Here is a 23,542-nt window from a genome sequence, read left to right as displayed (position 1 = left end):
GCTGGCAGAAACGTTAGCAAGCCGGGCGAAATGCGTAGCCGTATTTCGTCTGCCGTTACATTCTGAGTTCAAATTCCGCCGAGGTCGACTTTGCCTTTCATCCTTTCGGGGTCGATTAAATAAGTACCAGTTACGCATTGGGGTCGATGTAATCGACTTAATCCCTTTGTCTGTCCTTGTTTGTCCCCTCTATGTTTAGCCCCCTGTGGGTAGTAAAGAAACAAGAATCTCTCTCTCTCTCTGTCTAATACTAAATGTCGTTATTGATGTTGTTCCTGTTGTTGAAGTGGGAGGGTTGCTTTTGAAACCAGAACACTTAGTGCTTCCCTCCAGAAACCACAATGAACAAGTTTAACCAAAAATCATTTTTTTTCAAAAAAGCCCCAGGAGGGGTGTGTGAAGTTATACTTGAATGGTAATGCTTCTACTCACACATCCAGATTGCCATTCATCACTGAGGTCAGATGTCTAATGTTGTTGATTATGATGATGATGATAATGATGATGATGATGATGAGGAGGTGGAGGAGGGTGGATTAGCAGAATCGCTAAGGTTTTGGACAAAACGTCTAGTGATGCTCTTTTATTCTTTTGCTTGTTTCAGTCATTTGACTGCGGCCATGCTGGGGCACCGCCTTTAGTCCAACAAATCGACCCCAGGACTTATTCTTTGTAAGCCTAGTACTTATTCTATTGGTCTCTATTGTTGAACTACTAAGTTACAGGGATTGTAAACACACCAGCATTGGTTATCAAGCGATCTTGGGAGGACAGACACAGACACACAAACACACACACATATATATACATATACACGATAGGCTTCTTTCAGTTTCCGTCTACCAAATCCACTCACAAGGCTTTGGTTGGCCCGAGGCTATACTAGAAGACACTTGCCCAAGGTGCCACACAGTGGGACTGAACCCGGAACCATGTGGTTGGTAAGCAAGCTACTTACCACACAGCCATTCCTGTGCCTATAATATTTATATCACATATGTTCTAGTCATTAGACTACGGCCAGGCTGGGGCATCACCTTGAAGACCTTTAGTTGAACGAATTGACTCTTGTAGTTATTTTTTTTTCAACCTTGATACTTATTGTATCAGTTGTCGAGTGGTGGTGTGAGACAAACACAGACACAAAGACACACACGGTGGGCTTCTTTCAGTTTCCATGTACCAAATCCACTCACAAGGCCTTGGTTGGCCCAAGGCTATGATAAAAGAAACTTGCCTCAGGAAGGTACAACATGCAGTGGGACTGAACCCAGAACCATGTGGGTGGGAAACAAACTTAATCACACAGCCACACTGGGATCTTTAACCTTTACATTCTGAGTTCAAATCCCACTGAGGCCAATTTTGTCTTTCATCCTTTTGGCATAAATAAAATAAAGTACTAGTTTAAAGTACAGGGGCTGATTTAATCAGCTAACTCCCTCCTCTCAAAACTGTGACTCTTGTTTCCAAGTAAGAAACTATGATGATGCTGATGATGACGATGATGATGATGATGATGATGATGTTGATGATGGTGATGATAATAATGCTGATTACAAAGATGATTAATAATGTTGATAGTAATAGTTATTTTGAAGATAATTAACAACAAGGATGACAAGAGTGATGATAATTAACTGATGATGATGATGATTATGATGATGATGATGATGATAATGACAATGGTGATAATAATGTTGACAACAGCTGTGATATCCCAAGCTTTTCCAATTAAAGTCGTTAACAATAACAACAATGACAACAACCACAACAACAACAACAACAACGATGGAGTTGGATGTTATTGTAGGTGTTGGTTTGCCCCCTCGCCTCCGAGATCCAGAAGATCGTGCTGGAAGGTGGTGCTGGCAGAGTGGAGGGTAACAGGAGGCGATGAGGTTAACAGCAGTAATTAATTAATCAAAGTAGTTGCTATCTTCAGATATTTTAGTTTAGCAGCTCCAACATAAGATATTTGGTGGGGGGATTAACGACTCTTCCACCCCTTCCACATACCCACTTTCCAGATGTCTCCTTGTTGCTAACAACCTCTCTTAACAACCTCACACCAAACTGACATCCCTCTACATCCGCTACATATATATATATATATATATATATATATATAAGGCGGCGAGCTGGCAGAAACGTTAGCACGCCGGGCGAAATGCGTTACCGTATTTCGTCTGCCGTTACGTTCTGAGTTCAAATTCCGCCGAGGTCGACTTTGCCTTTCATCCTTCCGGGGTCGATAAATTAAGTACCAGTTACGTACTGGGGTCGATGTAATTGACTTAATCCCTTTGTCTGTCCTTGTTTGTCTCCTCTGTGTTTAGCCCCTTGTGGGTAGTAAAGAAATATATATATATATATATATATATATATGTAAGCGCTAAGAGTACCATATGAGTGAGATTGTTGCCAGAGCAACAAGCTGGCCTCCGTGCCAGTGGCATGTAAAAAGCACCATTCGAGCGTGATCATTACCTGCTACCTGCGTTGCCTTATTGGCACTTGTGCTGGTGGCAGGTGAAAAAACATTTGAGCAAGGCCATTGCCAGTGTCACTGGACTGGCTCCTGTTCAGGTGGCACATAAAAAGCACTACTTGAGCATGGCCCGTTGCCAGTACTGCCTGACTGGCCCTCTACACTCTGGGAGTGGTTGGCGTTAGGAAGGGCATCAAGCTGTAGAAACTCTGCCAGATCAGATTGGAGTCTAGTGCAGCCATCTGGTTCACCAGACCTCAATCAAATCGTCCAACCCATGCTAGCATGGAAAGCGGACGTTAAACGATGATGATGATGATGATGATGATTATGATGCAATACATCAGGATCTAGCCAGAGAGCTGAAGAGACTGTGCAAGAATGAGACAATGATTGTTCCTGTGTGATCATGGGGAAAATATATCTTACTTGAGAAAAGAAAAACAAATTTGGGTTGGCAACAGGAAAGGCATCCAATTGTAGAAAATGTGCTTTAAAAGAATGTTTTCTCTAACCCATGCAAGCATGGAAAAGTAGATGTCAACATGATGATGGCGGTGGTGGTGATGATGTTTACAATGATGATGATGATGATGGCAATGATGTTGATGATAATGGTGGTGGTAATGATGATTATATATATATGTAAAGGAAGGACATTGGCAGTGTTGTTAGAATTCTGGACAGAATACCTCACAGGATCTGTTTCAAATCTTGCTGAGGGTAACTTTGTCATTCATCTTTACAAGACTGATTAAAAAAAACATAGGAACCAGTCCAGGGGGACACTGAGTTGGTTGATATGTTTGAGCATTGAACAAGATATCTTGCAGTATCTGTTCCACACCTCTGAGTATTTCAATTTCAAATCCTGGCAAAAGTGCGGACACTTCTGTCAGGTGTTGCAACTAATATGAGTATTAGTAGACTTAAAATCCAATGGAAGCATAGCTTCTAGAGTTTAACTGGTAGGTCAATACCACCAATACCTCAATTTACGTCTGTCTGTCCGTCTATGTATGTATGTATGTATGTATGTATGTACCTATCTATGTATCTATCTATCTATCTATCTCGAGGTTACTGTGTCTTTTCCATAGGCTTTTATTTTCATGGATAAACCTTATCTGCTTCCCCCTTTACACTTTGCATCATGACATTTCTGTGATACACAATCCCTTTTTTCCCTTTTACGATCCCTTTTGATTGAAAACCTACCACACTTTTTTTTTCCCCCAAAAAAGAAAAGCTCTACTTAATAATTTGTCCTGTTTGTGTTCAGCCCTGTGTGGCTAATAAAGAAACATATCTAATCTGTTTATCTAGCTATTTATCTATGTATGTATGTATGTATCTATCTATCTGTCTATCTATCTACCTATCCACACACACACACACAGATGCTGTAAAAGCAATGTACCCGAGGAAGTGCTGTTGCACACAGCTGTGTTGTTGGATTATATTCATCAATGTGATTATTTATAAAATGATTTTTATGTAATGGTAAGGAACTGAAAACCCAGCAACTTGCAGCTGTTACCACTGCACAGAAACAAATGTTGTAATTTGTAATTAAAGCTTCTTTATTTCGTCTTCTTGTTGCATACATACATGCATACATAAACACATAATACATACATACATACATACATACATACATACATACATAATGATGGCCGTCCACTCGTGACCGAGGAAGACCATTGCCGACCTTCAGGAACATTGTGAGCTCTAGGACCAACTTATATTTTGCATTTGCGGCTCCATTGGTGCTCTTGACAAGCATACACGACTGCAAACATTGCAGACCAAGCTTTCCCCATTCACTATACGAGCCGTGCGCTTTCGCGCAGCTCACTTAAGTTCTTCATGCTGGATATGGGCTCTCTCAAAAGTGTCGATCCCCTCCTTAACCTGCTTCCTCCATCTGTGGCGATGACAGGCATTGTTCTTCTCCCAGTCAGTGTCCTGAATATCAAAGGCCTTTAACGAGGACTAGACACAGTCCTTAAATCGCAGCCTTGGTTTCTGCCGGAGTCTCCTTCCATTCACAAGTTCTCCATAGAGCATCTGCTTAGGAATCCTTCTATCCTTCATTCTAATAAGGTGTCCAGTCCAATACTGTACCATCGCCTCAATACTCAAGATATCAGCTGTCCTCAGGATCTGAGTGTCTGGAATTTTTGAGGTCCAGCCAACATTGAGAATGTGTCTGAGACATACATACATACATAGATCGCTAACCACTACACATTCTTTATTTTCTCTCCTTGTTTATTTCTGTGTTCCTTTCTGTGGAAGAGCATAGGCTCGAAACATTAAAGACTTTTTCACTTCCCAAGCATTAAACTAATACATCTGTTTGTTGTCTACACCACCTGCCTTCGTCTTGTGTTTTTTTGTGAATTCTCTCCATATATATATATATAATATATATATATATATCTTCACACACACAAACATGCACACACTTAGAAGCTCTTTGTATAAGCATGCATATATTCTTATTCTTTTACTCTTTTACTTGTTTCAGTCATTTTGACTGCGTCCATGCTGGGGTACCACTATTATTCTTTGTAAGCCTAGTACCTATTATATCAGTCTCTTTTGCTGAACCGCTAAGTTATGGGGACATAAACACACCAGCATCGGTTGTCAAGCAACGTTGGGGGGGACAAACACACACATACAAACATATACGCACACACACATATATATATGTGACAGGTTTCTTTCAGTTTCCGTCTACCAAATCCACGAGGCTATAGTAGAAGACACTTGCCCAAGGTGCCATGCAGTGAAACTGAACCTGGAACCATGTGGCTGGTAAGCAAGCTACTTACCACACAGCCACGCATCTGTATACAAAATTTTATCTTCATATTTAATTTTATTTTTATTTTTATCTTGACTCTTAATTTTATTGATAACTCCTTTATAAATTTTATCATATTTTTTATATACTTTATCTTTCTTTATAATTTTTTACCTTATATTTAATTTTTCTTATCGCTATAATATTAAAGCTCTGCTATGTTTATATCGGGTTGTCCAGAAAGTTTGTGCCGATTTATAGTAGCTTACCTTTCGACTTATTTTACAACATGGTTGAGTCCATAAAATAGGATTTGACTACACCTCCATTTAGACCACAGTTTAAGCTATCTTTTCGTGGAAGAAGGTTTATGTTCCTATAACCTGTGTTAATTCTGTAGCCCTTTAAAATGGAAGACAAGAAAGTTCATTTTCGGCACTTGATGCTTTGGGAACCAGACAGAAATTGCTGCAGCTCGGCTGGGATGTGTTACCCCACTCTCCATATTCACCAGATATTGCTCCTTCGGATTTCCACTTATTCAGGTCTTTGCAGAATAGTCTTAATGGTAAAAATTTCAATTCCTTGGATGACGTAAAAAGATACCTTGATGAATACTTTGCCATGAAACCACCTCAATTCTGGGAAGAGGGTATTTTCAAGTAAAAGGAAAGATGGAGATGCATTGTGCAACAAAATGGTTCATATTTGGTTGATTAAAAATATAATGGCAAGTATTTATTGCCCTTTTTCTTTCCTTTAAAAATCGGCATGAACTTTCCGGACAACCCAATAGTAAGCCTCTAAACACTTTCAATGATTCCCAAAGTCCTGATTGAAATCTTTGCCCCCATAGCCTTTAATTCGTTTATAGTTTACTTTTTCTCTCTTAGTACTGCGGTAATTAGTAAGGGTTGGGTGGGCTTTCTTCTTTGTTTATTTTACTTTATATGTTCTTATTTTATCTTATCCTTTCCCTACTTCACTTCCCCTATCTTAAATAACCTTGATAACTTCATAGATACAGCTGACCACAAATCATTCCATAACCATTTACCAGTAAACAATAAAAATTTTCTTTATAGATATCACAGATAAATGTAGTGGGAAGAATAATTGGGTCACTGGAGGTCACTCATTCCTTCACCTCATAAAAATACACTACTAACCTCAATAAAATTCCTTTTGATAAATTCATTCTGTCAACTGAAATAGCAACAGAACGTAGGAAATATTGACTCGAGGATAAGAAAATTTTTAATCTATGTTAAATTATTTGGAATGACCTTCATTGTAAAGTATCCATCTGAGGAAAACGGTTTCTTTGGAATTGATATAATGTACTCATTAATTAATTAAAGGAGTCATTAGAAATGGCTTTAATGGATTGACACCTGTTCTTCATTTGTTATTTATATATATATATATAAGAAATAATTAAAATTCAGTTGAATTGGGTACTTAAGTTGAGGCACCAAGTCAGTCTAGTATTGTCCGCACAGCTCAAAGTTAGGTGAAAAAAAAGCAAATAAGTAACAAGGATGCTTTATATGTATATATATATATATATATATATATATATACACACACACACACACACATACACACTAAAGAAAGATCAAAAGTCTGTCAGTTGTGATCCATGACTCATAGGGCCGATTTCCCAGCATCAATAATGCACACACACACATACACACACACACACACACACACAACACACACACACACACACACACATGCACACGCATACACACACACACACACATGCATACACACACACACACACGATTTTATCTTTATCATTAAAAAAATGCAACAGTTATTTATGAGGTTGACCATGCAGCTTCTCTGACCATAAGTCAGAGTATTTTACGTTTTTGTAAATGTCAAATTTCTAGCTATTGATAAGGTAGCTTCTGCAATTGTTTCGAAAAGAAAAGGCAGGGTCAGATGAGATGGTCTTCATTCCCTTCCAAGGTCCTTTTGCATTCAAAGCCTGCTCTAACAGCTGTGCCTAGTCCTTTCTTCAAAGAATATTAGAACTATTGGAAAATTCCTTGCAGACGTTTAAATGGAATATTAATGCTATCAATCTCACCAGTCTCAGAGTGGGTGCAAGGATCATGGGCTCTACCCCTGCCTACAGACTCAGCAAATGATAGAAAAGAGGTCTGATTGTTTGGTTTTAGGGGTGACTTAGGGGACAAATGTGGTAAGTGGGTGTGAAGCAAGTGAGCAGATATATGTAAGTGTCTATATATATTTGTTATTTCTTTATTGCCCATAATGGGCTAAACATAGAGGGGACAAACAAGGACAGACAAAGAGATTAAGTTGTTTACATCAACCCCAGTGCGTAACTGGGTACTTATTTAATCGACCCCGAAAGGATGAAAGGCTACGTCAACCTCGGCGGAATTTGAACTCAGAACATAGTGGTGGACAAAATACCTATTTCTTTACTACCCACAGGGGTCTAAACACAGAGAGGACAAACAAGGACAGACAAACGGATTAAGTTGATTATATCGACCCCAGTGCATAACTGGTGCTTATTTAATCGACCCTGAAAGGATGAAAGGCAAAGTCGACCTTGGTGGAATTTGAACTCAGAACGTAATGGCAGACGAAATACCGCTAAGTATTTCGCTCAGCGTGCTAACGTTTCTGCCAGTTTGCTGCCTATATTTATTCGTGCTTCTGTGTAAGAGTGGGTGTATGCATCTGTATGTGTACATATGTGTAGATGTGTGTATGTGTGAAAATATATGAATCGTGCTGGTGTCATGCACTGCTCAAGGCCTTATAACAGACAAACTGTAGATAGGAACTTCACTGCAGGCTAGCTAGTGAGCTGGTCTGCAGTGAAGGGACTTCTGGTTAGCCAGACTTCTCTGTGGCACCATTCATCCGATCACTTTCACCCTCATGGTGTATAACCAAATGTAATGAAATAAATTCTATATCAACACACTCTTGATCTCCATTGATTTTTTTTTATTCTGGAAGGATTTCAATAAAGTGTATTTTAAGGATAGATGAAAGGGGCCTTTGGCAGATTTTACATGTAACTTCCTTCTATCTTCATGATGTCTAAAGGTTGCTCAGTCAACCAAGCCTGGTAAAGGTTCATGCCTCTGAACGGACATGAATACTACAAGCACTTAAAACACATTATTCAAACAATTATACGGCCCTCAATTTCATTAAATATTCAGTTGTTATGCTACCTATCAACAGCTAGGTCACTTGAACCAGTGAGAGACAAAAATCTATTTGCCCTTCACCTTACAAGCTAACGAAATCATTAAAAAGATTTGAAAAAGAACAGTCGTCATATTTCTTTTACTTATATTTCTTCCCTTAAGAAATATAAATTCCCTTACGTCATATTTCTTCCCTTAAGCGAATAACTTGCACCTTACACCACACCCCATGGTACTTATTAATAACTAAGTCAAATGAGGCAGCAAATGTTGAAGACTCTAGGTTTAGGGCCCATGGAGATGAGTGCGAACTCTGTGATGAAATATTTATATGATATGAATCCTTGAACACTTCGTTTGGCAGCATGATAATCCCTTAGACAACTTGGTTGGCCTTCTTTGACCCCTTGCTTGAAATTAAACCTGTGAAAAATAACAGAACAGACAAACAAAGCCCAACATACATTATAAATACATATATATATTCACACATATAGAAATAGAATATAAAAATGTAAACATGCTTCACTCACCATTGTATTTGTGTATAATGGAATCCTGGAAACTATGTATAGACACCCCTGGCCAGCCAACCTAGCGACCTCTTGACCACCCCACTGGACGGAATCGGATGCTGAAGCTCTGACCAGTCGTTTACAGTTTGGCTTTGTACATAGATAGTCAAACGGAAGGATTTCGCCCTGTTGAAGTCCGTAGGGCTTACGAAACAGAGATGAGATTTCGGTTTTAATTTGTTCTTCTGTCCAATAGGTGGCGATACGTATCTTTTGGACGAGACCCTTCTCAGCTAGAATGCGCCGGGTGTACCTTCTTGGGATTGGTATAGAAGTGATGCAGGTTGGCAGGAGGCAAACGATCTCCTTTGTACATATCCGCATGCGTGTTCTGCTGTCTGTGAGCGGTGCAAGGGCATGTGTCTGGGCGGTAGCCGAGAGTGGGGCAGCGGAGTGGACTTGGGACAGAGAAGCCGTCTGGCCATCTACAGACAGTGAGATCCCTGTCGTCATGTTGGTTGTCGTGGTCAACGTGCTTACAATAGATGTTGCAGCGATGGCAGCAGCTGCAGCAGCTTGTCTCTGCACTTCCTGCACAATTGATTTCAGTGGAGCCTGGAAAGAAACAAATGAAGAATAAGATAAAGGTGAGATATATCTTTACTATTTATCACAAAGGCCACCACAGTGAGCTAACCCCAATGTGTAACCCCAATGTAGTAGGATTCATAGAAGAAGTTTCATGGGAATATTGAATTCACAAGCGGTCCCCAACATTCCACATGCATATCCCGAGTGACAGGACGCCCTGTTTGCTGCGGAGTCTCCACAGACGCAGGGAAAGAATGACCTCGAAGCCGCCGGTTACCAATCAGACGCCTCTTGGAATTTTCACCAGAGCCCTGTTGGCCAGGCTGCGGCCCTAATACCGCTCAGTGCCAGACCAATCCGCCTTGGGTGGCCCTACCAGGAACCGAAGTTCCCGATGGCATAGCTCTGACACTGCCCGTTTACACTACCCTACCGCTTTGAGGAGGGGATGGACATTAGAGTACGATAAAGGAGGACCTCTCCAAAGTCTCAGGTCCGCAGGTGGTCGGTTTGCGCAGATGGAACTGTGAATGGCTCGCTATCTCCAGTGACCTCGCACAGGACCGTCGACCATGGGCTGCCATGGTTCGTGATGCCGTTACGAACAAAGAAGAAGCCGGTTCAACCCGCCATGGGTGAATGCCGTCACAAGTAGAAGTAAGTAACTCCAATATCATTTTTGAGCAAAACATTATAGTATTTTCTTCAATTATATTATTCCTTTATTGGTCTCAACCATGCTAGGTCATTGCCAGTGCCGCTGGACTAGTTCCTGTGCAGGTCGCATGTAAAAAACACCATTTGAGCGTGACTGTTGCCAGAACTGCCTGACTGGCTCTCGTGCCGGTGGCATGTAAAAGCATCCACTACACTCTCAGAGTGTTGGCGTTAGGAAGGGCATCCAGCTGTAGAAACACTGCCAGATCAGATAGGAGCCTGGTGCAGCCACCTGGTTCACCACTCCTCAGTCAAATCATCCAATCCATGCTAGCATGGAAAGCGGACATTAAACGATGATGATGATGATGATGATGACCAAAGGGCTGAGAGCTTTTGATAAGTGCCAACGCACAAAATTCTCAGCCCTTGAGTCACTCTGTTGCTTCTGCTACATATTAATATATTTGTATAAGCACCATCTGAATCGTGGCCGAAGCCAGTGCCGCCTCGACTGGCTTCCGTGCAGGTGGCACGTAAAATACACCAATCCGACCATGGCCGATGCCAGCCTCGCCTGGCACCAGTGCAGGTGGCACGTAAAAAGCACCCACTACACTCTCGGAGTGGTTGGCGTTAGGAAGGGCATCCAGCTGTAGAAACTTTGCCAGATAAGACCGGAGCCTGGTGCAGCCTTCTGGCTTCCCAGATCCCTGGTCGAACCGTCCAACCCATGCTAGCATGGAGAACGGACGTTAAACGATGATGATGATGATGATGTGTAGCCATGCCTACTTTAAGAAGATTGCTTTCTAACCACATGGCTTCAGGTTCAATCTCATTGCATGTCACCTTGGGCAAGTGGGTTTTGCCCCTGATCTGACCAAAGCCTTGTGAGAGGATTTGGTAGGTGGAAATAGAACAGCCTGTTTATATTGACTGGCAAACCTCTTAACCGCACAAACAAGTTTGTGCCAAGCATGAGAAAATTATGTAACAGAATCAGATCAGCTTTATGAGACAGAAGAGGTAACTGTAACAGAATTTGTAACAGAATATTGTGACAAAATGTAGTATCATTTTAAAGAGAAATACTTGAATCAAACATAACATTTCTCTGATTGCAGAAACAATTTTTAGATAACATGTGACAATAAGAAATCTTTTGTATAATAGTATCCAGAATAGTAGGACATGTAACGGCAGAACATATTGTGACAGAAACAGATCAGTGTAACTGAGAGTAATGCGACAAGATAATAGGGTGAAGTGTGACAGTAAAATTTGAGTGGCAGTCTACAGAGTTTTCCATTGGAATAGGATGAGTAACAGCAGGAATTAATGTGACTGAGTGAAATGTGACATGGTCAAATTTGTGTGACAGCAGAAGGGTATGTAACAGTAGGAATAACTGTGACAGAAATATATCTATTTAACAAGGCGGCACGTAAAAAGCACCCACTACACTCTCAGAGTGGTTGGCGTTAGGAAGGGCATCCAGCTGTAGAAACTCTGCCAGATCAAGATTGGAGCCTGGTGCAGCCATCTGGTTCGCCAGCCCTCAGTCAAAATCATCCAACCCATGCTAGCATGGAAACCGGACGTTAAATGATGATGATGATGAAGTTCTTTTCCATCCATCCATCCATCAATTTTCGTTACTCACTATTTCTTGGAAAGTCACGGGGTGAGGCAGGGGTAGAGTCCTCATGCATTTGCTCCATAGGGTCCTGTCAGAAGTAACTGTCAATAAACTTTCCTGCTGGATTCCCATGCACAACCAAGACTATGGGTATTATTATTATATCAACCATTCCATTTATGGCCTACCAGTAGGTCTCCTGCTAGTTGGCTCAGTTGAAGAATCTGTTGTGTAATTCTTTCCTGCAGTATTCTGACCACAAAAATCCATAGTATCAGAACTGTAACCTGTCGATATAGAGAAGCAGCAGCTTGAACTCGGAAAGACTCCAAGCTACACATTCTCTCGAGCAATGGTATTCCAGAGATCCTTCATTAAGTGAGGATTGGTTGGCTCACATTTGCAGATGACTTGGTACTACTGAGTTGTCCGGAAAGTTCATGCCGATTTATAGTAGCTTACCTTTCGACTTATTTTAAAACATGGTTGAGTCCATAAAATAGGATTTTACTACACCTCCATTTAGAGCACAGTTTAAGCTATCTTTTAGCGGAAGAAGGTTTATGATTCTATATCCTGTGTTAATTCTGTAACCCTTTAAAACAGAAGATAAGAAAGTTCATTTTCGGCACTTGATGCTTTGGGAACCAGACAAAAATTGCTGCAGCTTGGCTGGGATGTATTATCCCACCCTCCATATTCACCAGATATTGCTCCTTTGGATTTCCACTTATTCAGGTCCCTGCAGAATAGTCTTAATGGTAAAAATTTCAATTCCTTGGATGACATATGATGAATTCTTTGCCATGAAACCACCTCAATTCTGGGAAGAAGGTATTTTCAAGTAAAAGGTAAGATGGAGACACATTGTGAAACAAAATGGTTCATATTTGGTTGATTAAAAATGTAATGGCTAGTATTTATTGACCTTTTTCTTTCCTTTAAAAGTCGGCACAAACTTTCTGGACAACTCAATATTCGGCTGATCAGAAGGTGATCTCCAGCTTGTATTAAATGGCTTCACTGCCAAGTGTTGCAAGATAGAGATGAAAATAAATGCTGTGAAGACCAAGATATTTCTCCTCTAAAAAAAAAAATCTTCTCATTGCACTCTGTGTGTTTGTGGAATGCAGGTTGTCTTAAGGCAGTGAGCTGGTAGAACCGTTAGCACGCCGGGCGAAATGCTTAGTGGTATTTCGTCTGCTGTAACGTTCTGAGTTCAAATTCCGCCGAGGTCGACTTTGCCTTTCATCCTTTCGGGGTCGATAAATTAAGTACCAGTTACGCACTGGGGTCGATGTAATCGACTTAATCCGTTTGTCTGTCCTTGTTTGCCCCCTCTGTGTTTAGCCCCTTGTGGGTAATAAAGAAATAAGAATGCAGGTTGTCTTTATTTCAGTAATTAGATCTGGACAAAAGGAGCAATTGCTCATGGTTTTCACAAGTTCCCCAAGACTGGTGGAATTGATACAATGAATATCGTGCAGGTGAGAATTCTAGAGGACCAATATTATGAGGAAGAAGATGTAGAACAGTGATAAGTGCTGGGTAGGGGAGTTTGGACACAAGGGTAAAAATAAGAGGGATAATGAGTTTAGTTGAGTGTGCACCAGTGAAGGTGACACCAGACTAGATGGCTCTGAAGAACTGAGGCCAAAGAGTGAGTGACATGTGGCAACAGACTGAAATCTGGGTGATAATAAATTTTATTGTGATAGACCAAAAATTATCTTAGAATAGACAGAACTGTGCCATAAATGAGCATTTAGAATGTGATGTCTGTATCCTTATATGAGTGAAGGCACATGGCTTAGTGGTTAAGATATTTAGCTCGCAATCACAAGTTCATGAGTTCAATTCCTGGTGACATGTTGTGTCCTTGAGCAAAAACATTATATTTCATGTTGCTCTAGTCCACTCAGTTGGCAAAAATGAGTAGTACCCGTATTTCAAAGAACCGGCCTTGTCATACTCGTGTCATGCTGAATCTCCCTGAGAACTGCATTAAGTGTACATGTGTCTGTGGAATACTCAGCCACATGCATGTTAATTTCACAAGCAGACTATTCAGTTGATTGGATCAATTAGAATCCTCATTGTTCTAACCTATGGAGTGCCGTTCTTATACAGTATAGAAAAAATGATGGCTAAAGCCAGGTTTTAAAACAAGATAATCAGATTTTATAAAAGCAACCATATAAGACACACATGTAGCTGTGTACCTGTGTAGTTTTAAAAGATTTCAAAAGTGAAATGTCAATCATGAGGTTCTAGGTTCACTCCCACTGCATGGCACCTTGGGCAAGTGCTTTTTATTGTAGCCCTAGGCTGACCAAAGCCTCGCAAGTGGATTTAGTAGACGGAAATTGAAAGAAGCTCGTTATTATTTTTGACATCCACTTTTCCAGGTGGGATTTGTCGAGGGATATATGCTACAACCAGATCCACCTTCTTGAGAGCCAACCCTCATCCGTTTCCAAGAAAAGTAATATCTTCCCATTGCTAGACATGTTTTTTTACAGAAAACTGGGAAAGAATAAACCTGCATGTATGACATCTATGCTCATTTACAACCAACACATGTTTGTTTGTTCCTTCTCGAGCCATGCCTGGCTCATAGGGCATATAGGTTCCCCACCTGAATGGGACGCTGGTCCGTCACAGGTGAGCTGCAATATGCAGGAGGAAAGAGTGAGAGAAAGTTGTGGCGAAAGAGTCAGCAGAAGTTTGCCATTACCTTCTGCTGGAGCCGCGTGGATCTTAGGTGTTTCGCTCATAAACACACACATTGCCAAGTCTGAGATTCAAACCCGTGATCCCTCGACTGCGAGTCCGCTGCTCTAACCACTAGGCCATGTACCTCCACAACCAACACATGATGTCTAGACAAGGGTGCACACATGCACACACACAAACACACATGCACACTCATTAATACAAACACAGTTTCCGTCTTCAAAATCCTTTCACAAGGCTTTATTCAGTCCAGGGCTACAATAGAAGACACTTGTCCAAGGTGCTGTGCAGTAGGACTGAACCCAAACCCACATAGTTGGGAAGTATGCTTCTCAAAAATACAGCCACACTGGTGCCTATATAGCTGCATCTGTATCTATATATGTGTGTGTGTGTGTGTCCTTATAACAACATTGCATGAGGGTTGTAAATGAGCATCACCACCACACAAGCAGCATCAATCATTTCCAACCTTTCATGAAAACATGGCTGGCCATGAGGAAACAGGGGATGCTGGTGAAAGAAGGGGTATCCAGCCAGAAAATCTGTCCCAATAAATTGGACATTAAACTGATCATCATGACAATGATAAAGATGATGATGATATCAAAACGAATATCTAAAGTGGGTGATTAGCTAAACGGGATTTTAAAAGCAAAAAAGAAATTGGTTCTGTGAATTCAATTTGCTGGTCAAGCACTTTGCGGTAAGAACGACAAAGAGGTAGGAATTATAAGCAAGCCGAGATATTTACACCAATCATACCTACAGCTTCTTTAGTTCAATTTTCCATGATGTATAATCATCCTTCATGGGAAGATATATGTATGTATTAGATCTGAACTGTTATATCTGGTGACAGGAGTTCAATCTGACAAGTCACATGACCGGAATGATCTCTATGTGGGTCCTTTCATTTTTCCTACATCATAATTTGAGTGAATGCAGAATAACAATAATACTACTATCACTAAGAGAGCCATCCGAACGTGGCCGTTGCCAGCGCCGCCCCGACTGGCCTCGTGCCGGTGGCACGTAAAAAGCACCATCCGATCGTGGCCATTGCCAGCCTCGCCTGGCCTCCATGCTGGTGGCACGTAAAAAGCACCATCCAACCATGGCCGTTTGCCAGCCTCATCTGGCACGTAAAAAGCACCCACTACACTCACGGAGTGGTTGGCATTAGGAAGGGCATCCAGCCATAGAAACATTGCCAGATCGGACTGGGCCTGGTGCAGCCTTCTGGCTTCCCAGACCCCAGTTGAGCCGTCCAACCCATGCTAGCATGGAAAGCGGACGCTAAACGATGATGATGATGATGATGATGATGATGACTAATATTATTTCTGATTTCATTGGTATAATTACAATTATTATTAAAATCATCATCATTATTATTGCTATTAGTGTGTGATCCCTAATAAATCCGTCGACCCCTGTAATAACTTATCATCTCACTGCTGTAATCCCAGTTTACATTTGGTCAGACTGGAGCCATCTACTTTTCCATCTTTTGCTGAAGGAATGCATTCCACTGGTCTGATGGTCCACCTGTTGCCAGCAACTTCTTGAAGGCTGTCTTGACATGGCATGGCTACTACGCAGACACATGCTGAGGCCGTGCCACCTGCAGATTTTCCTGGACAATGAGTAGGTGTCATTTCTGTTTGTAACATATGTCTTTCTGCAGTTCATCTCTTTGAACAGCAGTTGTGTGACAAGAAAAGACCAACACTAGGTGCCTGGTCATCAGGTGCTCACTGCTTACCACCAGTTGAGCTGTACAGTTGGTGGAATTCTTTGTTAGCAATATACAGAGATCTAGAGGTAGGTAGGAGCAATGACATTCTTGGGAAATGTAGGCATTGATGAGGATGAACTAGCTGGTCTGTTTGAGATGACTTTTAGACCAGGTAAAAGTAAAATTATTTTCTTGGGTCATTTTGATTCATCAGGGCCATGGTGTATAAATTCTCCAATTCTCCACCTGGACAGGATGCTGGTCAGTTGCAGGATTACTCATTTTTGCCAGCTGAGTGGACTGGAGCAATGTAAAATGAAGTGCTTCGCTCAAGAACACAACGCGTTGCCTGGTCCAGGAATCGAAACCACACTCTTATGATCATGAGTCCAACACCCTAATCACTAAGCCATGTGCCTCCACTTTTTAGACCAGGAACTACCATGGATAACTTCCAGAAATTCCTGGCTTGACAATGTTACTGAGGAGCACTGCTCATTTAAGATAAACCATACAAGAACAGAAGTACTACCAGGTCGGACTACCGAAGATGTGTGCAAAGAGACAAAACTGTACTGCATGCACTCAGGCAGTGTTCAAGTATTGCTGACTTGTGGAGTTAAATCAAACAGCTGTTTGTCCAAGACCATAGTGAAGATCATTCCACCACCTACTTTCAACAAGTTAAGGCAGACAGTGTTAGATCGTTCCACTACCTACTTTTAGTGGAGGCACATGACCTAGTGGTTAGAGCAGCGGACTCGCGGTCGAGGGATCGTGGGTTTGAATCTCAGACTGGACGATATGTGTGTTTTTGAGCGAAACACCTAAGCTCCAAGCAGCTCCGGCTGAAGGGAATGGCAAACTTCTGCTGACTATTTCGCCACAACTTTCTCTCACTCATTCCTCCTGCATCTTACAGCTCACCTGTGACGGACCGGCGTCCCGTCCAGGTGGGGAACCTATATGCAAAGAAACCGGCCCTTATGAGCCAGGGATGGCTCGAGAAGGATCAAACAACAACTACCTACTTTTAACAAGGTAAGGCAGACAGTGTTCCTTTGTCTAGTGGTCATGGAATAAAGGAGGTTGCATACATGGATGAGGACAGACATCATTTTTGGTTAGGTCCACACTAACTTTTTCTAAATCCAACTGGAAAGGAAAGTGTGCGTGGTGAGGGAAATGCTCCCTCATTGGAAAGTCTTTCAAAACGTGGATGACTGTGACAAAAATGGTTAGGGTGAATGGACCTTCTCTACACATGTTCTTGCAGATTGAAGAACAACACTTGGGTGCGAAAGCTTGTGCCCTTGGTGGTCAGGGTCATCTTGGATCAGTGGGGTTCATTGATTGGCTCTAACTAGAGGTTCTCCTGTATCAGGAGGGCTGCGTCATAAATGTATTCACATATTTTGCAAACAATGCATACGTTTATCTCATTTTCCCTCTTTTCTTGCCTCCATCTTTTATGTAAACCCCAACAGAAATTGTAAACTCTCCTTGTAATGTCCCCTTCATAATATGTCACTGTGGCAAAAAAAAAAAAAAAAAAAGAAATCATTATGGTTATTATATTCAAAGCAGCAGAATTATTAGCATATTTGACAAAACACTTAGTGACATTTCTTCTGGTTACTCTTTACTCTTATACTTGTTTCAGTCATTTGACTGTGGCCGTGCTGGAGCACCACTTTTAGTTGAGCAAATCAGCCCCAGGACTTTTTCTTTGCAAGCCTAGTACTTATTCTATCAGTCTCTTTTTGCCGAACTGCTAAGTTACAGCGAAGTAAACGCACCAGCATTGGTTGTCAAGCAATGTCGGGGGGACAAACACAGACACACAAACACATATGTATATATATATATATATATATATACATATACATATATATGATGGGCTTCTTTCAGTTTCCATCTACCAAATCCACTGATAAGGCTTTGGCCGGCCTGAGGCTATAGTAGAACACACTTGCCCAAAGTGCCACGCAGTGGAACTGAACCCAGGACCATGTGGTTGGTAAGCAAGCTACTTACCACACAGCCACTCCTGCGCTTTTGGTTCTTTACATTGTGAGTTCGAATGCTGCCAAAGTCAACCTTACCTGTCATCTTTTCAGCTGTTGATAAAATAAGTACCAGCTGAGTACTGGGGTTGATGTCATCTACTTACCTGATCTCCCCAAAATTGCCAGTAGAATCGTTAGCGCATCAGGTAAAATGCTTAGTGACTTCTTCTTTCTCTTTATATTCTGAGTTCAAATTCTGATAAGGTCAATTTTGCCTTTCATCCTTACTAGCTAAAATACTAGCTAAGTATTGGAGCTGATGTAAGTGACCAGCCCTCTCTTTCAAATTACAGGCCTTGTGCCTACATTAGAAATAATAATCTATCATATAAAATCCATTTTGCCTGTGTGTGTGAGTGTCTTCTAGGATCTTGGGTATCCTCGATCCGATTGCACTCAAATTTGATATATAGATACCAATGGTATCAGGGCGTGTATAAGTCTTGAAAAAATTACAAAAATCGATTCCAGGTGAGAATGCGATTGATAAAGCCGTGGGAACCTGCATTTGTACATGCAAGTACATCAGCTGTTGCGATGTACTTACTGGTACTTTAAACTCTTCGGTTGCATATTTGTGTAAATAAAATCGTTTTTCTTTGGAATAGAAAAAAAGTCTATCTTTATTTCTTCTTTTACTGGTGTCTCAAATTTAGGTTAAATCAGTGTTTCTCAAAGGGGAGGCCAATGGGACGGTCGGATAAGTTGTTTTGAGAAAATTTGGTATAAAAAATGTTTGACAACTCAGCACCGTCCATTGGATGGGGAGGCATTTTGCTTGTTATTATTATTGAGCCGACAGAATTGTTAGAGTGAGGGATGACAAAGTTGACCTTGGCAGTTGTTAAACTCAGAACTTAACCCTTTTGTTACTGTATTTATTTTGAGATGCTCTGTGTTTCTTTCAATTATTTTAAATATAACAAAGAATTTAGTAAAATAACTTAGTTATCATTAAGCTAGTGTTAGGAACATAAATTGTGACTAAGGTTTGGTGAAATATTTTAATTCAAAACTTATGAAAGCAGGACATTTTACCACAGAACCAGAGCCGGTTTTGGCCGGGTTAGTAACAAAGGAGTTAAGGGTAATTTGGGCAAATCTTTAATGATGGGTTCTCCTGTTGAGGATGGTGTATGAGAGTTCAGCTTTTAGCTGAATGACCTGCACAAATGATTTCTTTATAGTGATCAAATGTATGTGCTGTACATTAGCTCACCCACTCCATCAAATTGATGTTGTCTGAACAGGTGCACGGTGTACCACATGTCAGGTGTCTAAGTGATTGCAGAGCAATGTGAGATGAAGTGTTTTGGCTCAAGAACACAACGCACCACCTGGTCTAGAAATTGAAATCTCGATTGCTAGATCATGAGTGCAACACCGTAACCCACTAGGCCATGTGTTGGAATGCTGGCTGAATAATAATAATAATAATAATAATAATAATAATAATAATAATAATAATAATATAATAATAATAATAATAATAATGATAAAGATAGTCAAGATGAAGAGCACGATTTTATTTTGAGCAGGTAAAAGTAAAATTACTTTCTTGGGGGTCATGTTGACTCATAAGGGCCATGGTATATAAATTCCCCACTTGGACAGGACACTGGTCAGTTGCAGGATTACTAATTTTTACTAGCTGAGTGGACTGGAAGTGTTTCGCTCAAGAACACAAAGCGTTGCCTGGTCCAGGAATCGAAACCAATATCTTATGATCATTTTAGAAAAATAAAATGTAACCTTTGTGAAGGGTTACATCAATCCTTTTTAAAATATAATAATAATAATAATAATAATAATAATAATAATAATAATAATAATAATGATAATAATAATAATAATAATAATAATAATAATAATAATAAAAATAATAATAATAATGATAATAATAATAATGATGATAATAATAATAATAATAATAATAAAAATAATAATAATAATAATAATAGTGTTCATTCGATAACGGTTGCACTCTTATTGTTCCTTTGTAACAACAATAATAATATTAATAATAATAATGATAATAATAATAATGATGATAATGATGATGATGATGATGATGATGGTGGTGATGATGATGGTGATGATGAGGATGATAGTAATAACAACAGTAATAAATTAAAAACATGAACAAGCAAGATTGGAACTGATTTGTCTTACCTTTGAATCTAAAGACAATGGGATCTTGGAGACGATATACAAACAGCCTTGACCTGCCAGGTTAGCCACTTCACGTCCACCCCAGTGCCAGTCCTCTGTAACTTCCGGACGCACCAGACGCTTACAACTCGGTTGCGTTCGCAAGTAGTCGAAAGGAAGCAGCTCATCTTCAGCGAGGTTGAAGGACACGCTGAAGAGGTTCGAGATCATATGCTTCAGCTCGTCTTCCGTCGATGTTGACGTGATCTGTAGCTTCTTGATGAGGCCGCTATCGGCAAGCATCTTGCGAGTGTCACCTCTCGGTATAGGGATCCAGGTGCTGGTCGACGGAAGTAGACAGACAATGTCTAAGACACAGATTCGAGTGGCTACTGGGCTGTTGTCGGACAATATCCAACGGCTACGGCGGCGTGGCTTCACCAAATAGGGGTGGGAAGCAGATACCTGAGGGAAGAGAGAGAAAGATATTTATATTAAAACAGAACTAAACCAAATTTTGGAACAGTAGGTTTATATTCTTGCTGATATCTGAGCTTGTCCCTCTATCATACTTTAAACCAGTGGTTCTTAACCTTTTTAATATCCAAGTCAGATCCCAAATCCAGGGGCCACACCAAAAAAGTAACACACAAGTGAATTAAAGAAAAGTTTATTATATTTATAAATATGTGTGGTAAGTAGCTTGCTTACCAACCACATGGTTCCGGGTTCAGTCCCACTGTGTGGCACCTTGGGCAAGTGTCTTCTACTATAGCCTCGGGGCGACCAAAGCCTTGTGAGTGGATTTTGTTGACAGAAACTGAAAGAAGCCCGTCGTATATATGTATATATATATATATATATATATATATATATGCATGTGTTGTGTATATGTTTGTGTCCCCAACATCACTTGAAAACTGATGCTGGTGTGTTTACGTCCCTGTAACTTAGCGGTTCGGCAAAAGAGACCAATAGAATAAGTACTAGGCTTACAAAGAATAAGTCCTGGGGTCAATCTGCTCGACTAAAGGCGGTGCTCCAGCATGGCCACAGTCAAATGACTGAAACAAGTAAAAGAGTAAAGAGTAAAGAAAAGACTGTTGGGGGCTGATGGAAGCACTAGCATAGCTAGAGGAGGACAGTGGGGGGGGGAGTCCACCCTGGGTGGCACTTTTATGGGGGCAGCACCACTTTTGGATCTGCTGTAGGTAATATGTATTTTCTGTGGTGACCTGGGGTCAGCAAACTGATGGGTTGCCCTGGGTAGCAAACGCTCTAGCTACACTAGTGGCTGGAAGAATACTTGAGGGTAACCTGCAGGTGAGAGTCATTTTAAACCTGTAACTCTCGATTTGGACCATATCTAAAACCTGGGGCTGCACCAAAAAAAGTAAAACAAAGTGAATTAGAGAAAAATTTATCATATTTATAGAGAGGACTGTAGGGGACTGCTGGAAGGATGCTTGAGGGCCGCACAGACCCCTGGGAGCTGCAGATGAGAACCATCTGAAACCAGTAGCTCACAACCATTTTAATATCTGGGTAAGGTTAAAAAAATGTACAAGTCAATTAAAGAAAAAAAAAATTATATTTATAGAGAGAAGACTGTTTGGGGGCCACCAGAAGAATACTTGAAGGCTGTATGCATCACTAGGCACTGCAGTTGAGAACCAATGCCTGAAACTCACCCAGTATAAGGCCACCTCCCACTCACAAGATGGTGGAATGTCAGAGATTGTAGAAAGATAGCCTAAATACTAAATTTCATCTTGTCTCATTCTAATGTAGTGCTTTTCAGTCTCTTAAAGGGCTGAGATACATTTTTGCTTCACTGAAAATATATCATATTTATTCATACTCTTTTACACTTTTACTTGTTTCAGTCATTTGACTGCGGCCATGCTGGAGCACCGCCTTTAATCGAGCAACTCGACCCCGGGACTTATTCTTATTGTAAGCCCAGTACTTCTTCTATCGGTCTCTTTTGCCGAACCGCTAAGTAACGGGGACATAAACACACCAGCATCGGTTGCCAAGCAATGCTAGAGGAACAAACACAGACACACAAACAAACATACATACATATATATATATATATACATATATACGACAGGCTTCTTTCAGTTTCCGTCTACCAAATCCACTCACAAGGCATTGGTCGGCCCGGGGCTATAGCAGAAGACACTTGCCCAAGATGTCATGCAGTGGGACTGAACCCGGAACCATGTGGTTGGTAAGCAAGCTACTTACCACACAGCCATTCCTGGTGTAATAATAATTGCTTTGTTATATTTGAGGATGGTCATTTTCATTTTTTCCCTTACTGCCCGCCCACCAGAATAAAAAAAAAGTCATTCCCAAAATATGTTTCATCACACAATTTCATATCAGGAATCTTGGAAAACAAATTCATAAATGTAATATATGCTTTATTTCATTAAAATATATAATTATGTGACACCCAAAATGTTCATGTCAAAACAGCTTTACAATTATGGGGCTAAACCAGAAAAGATTTAAAAACTTTACTAGTTTCGACTGTAAGTGCAAAGTTGTTGTCACATTTGAATTTGATTCTTGTTTCATTTAAGAGATGTAAGCATTTACAATGTACAGTATTTGATGACTTATAAGATACTATTTTTTTTTCTGAAATAATGTCTTGAAAAAGCATCACCAGATCCTATATGTGAAGTTACTTTGACCCTTTAGTGTTTAAACCGACCGTATCAGGCCCAGAAATTCCACATGTTTTATATTCAAACTGGCAATATCTAGCCTCTCACACCTACCCTACAATGTCATTCTAAAAATAAACAATAACATCATTGAAACCTCAAAGCTATAAGATAATGCATGATTAATTCAAAACAATTTGAGTGTAAAAGTATTACATTTAACAGAGTAATCTGAACACTAAAGGGT

General features: G+C 40.5%; 1 protein-coding gene and 1 long non-coding RNA gene across 3 annotated transcripts in view; one reads left to right on the top strand and one right to left on the bottom strand.

Moving 5' to 3' along the window:
• The window catches only part of LOC115217591, a 140,622-nt gene that overhangs the window by 81,360 nt on the left and 35,720 nt on the right, over positions 1-23,542 (bottom strand). For both annotated transcript variants that reach the window (XM_036507340.1, XM_029787342.2), the window contains exons 2-3: positions 20,636-21,079; positions 9,046-9,642 (exon numbers count right to left, since the gene is read on the bottom strand). In XM_036507340.1, coding sequence (XP_036363233.1) covers positions 9,046-9,642; positions 20,636-21,079 — 1,041 coding nt within the window. The remainder of the gene's footprint in view (positions 1-9,045; positions 9,643-20,635; positions 21,080-23,542) is intronic.
• On the top strand, positions 66-23,441 carry LOC118765379. Its single transcript, XR_005001236.1, has 3 exons — positions 66-110; positions 6,924-6,930; positions 23,313-23,441. It is a non-coding gene; the product is annotated as an uncharacterized LOC118765379 (long non-coding RNA).

Source organism: Octopus sinensis, linkage group LG11 (genome assembly GCF_006345805.1).
Source record: "Octopus sinensis linkage group LG11, ASM634580v1, whole genome shotgun sequence".
NCBI lineage: Eukaryota > Metazoa > Mollusca > Cephalopoda > Octopoda > Octopodidae > Octopus > Octopus sinensis.
Note: the sequence above shows the minus strand (reverse complement) of the source record. Positions and strands in the feature narration are given on the sequence as shown.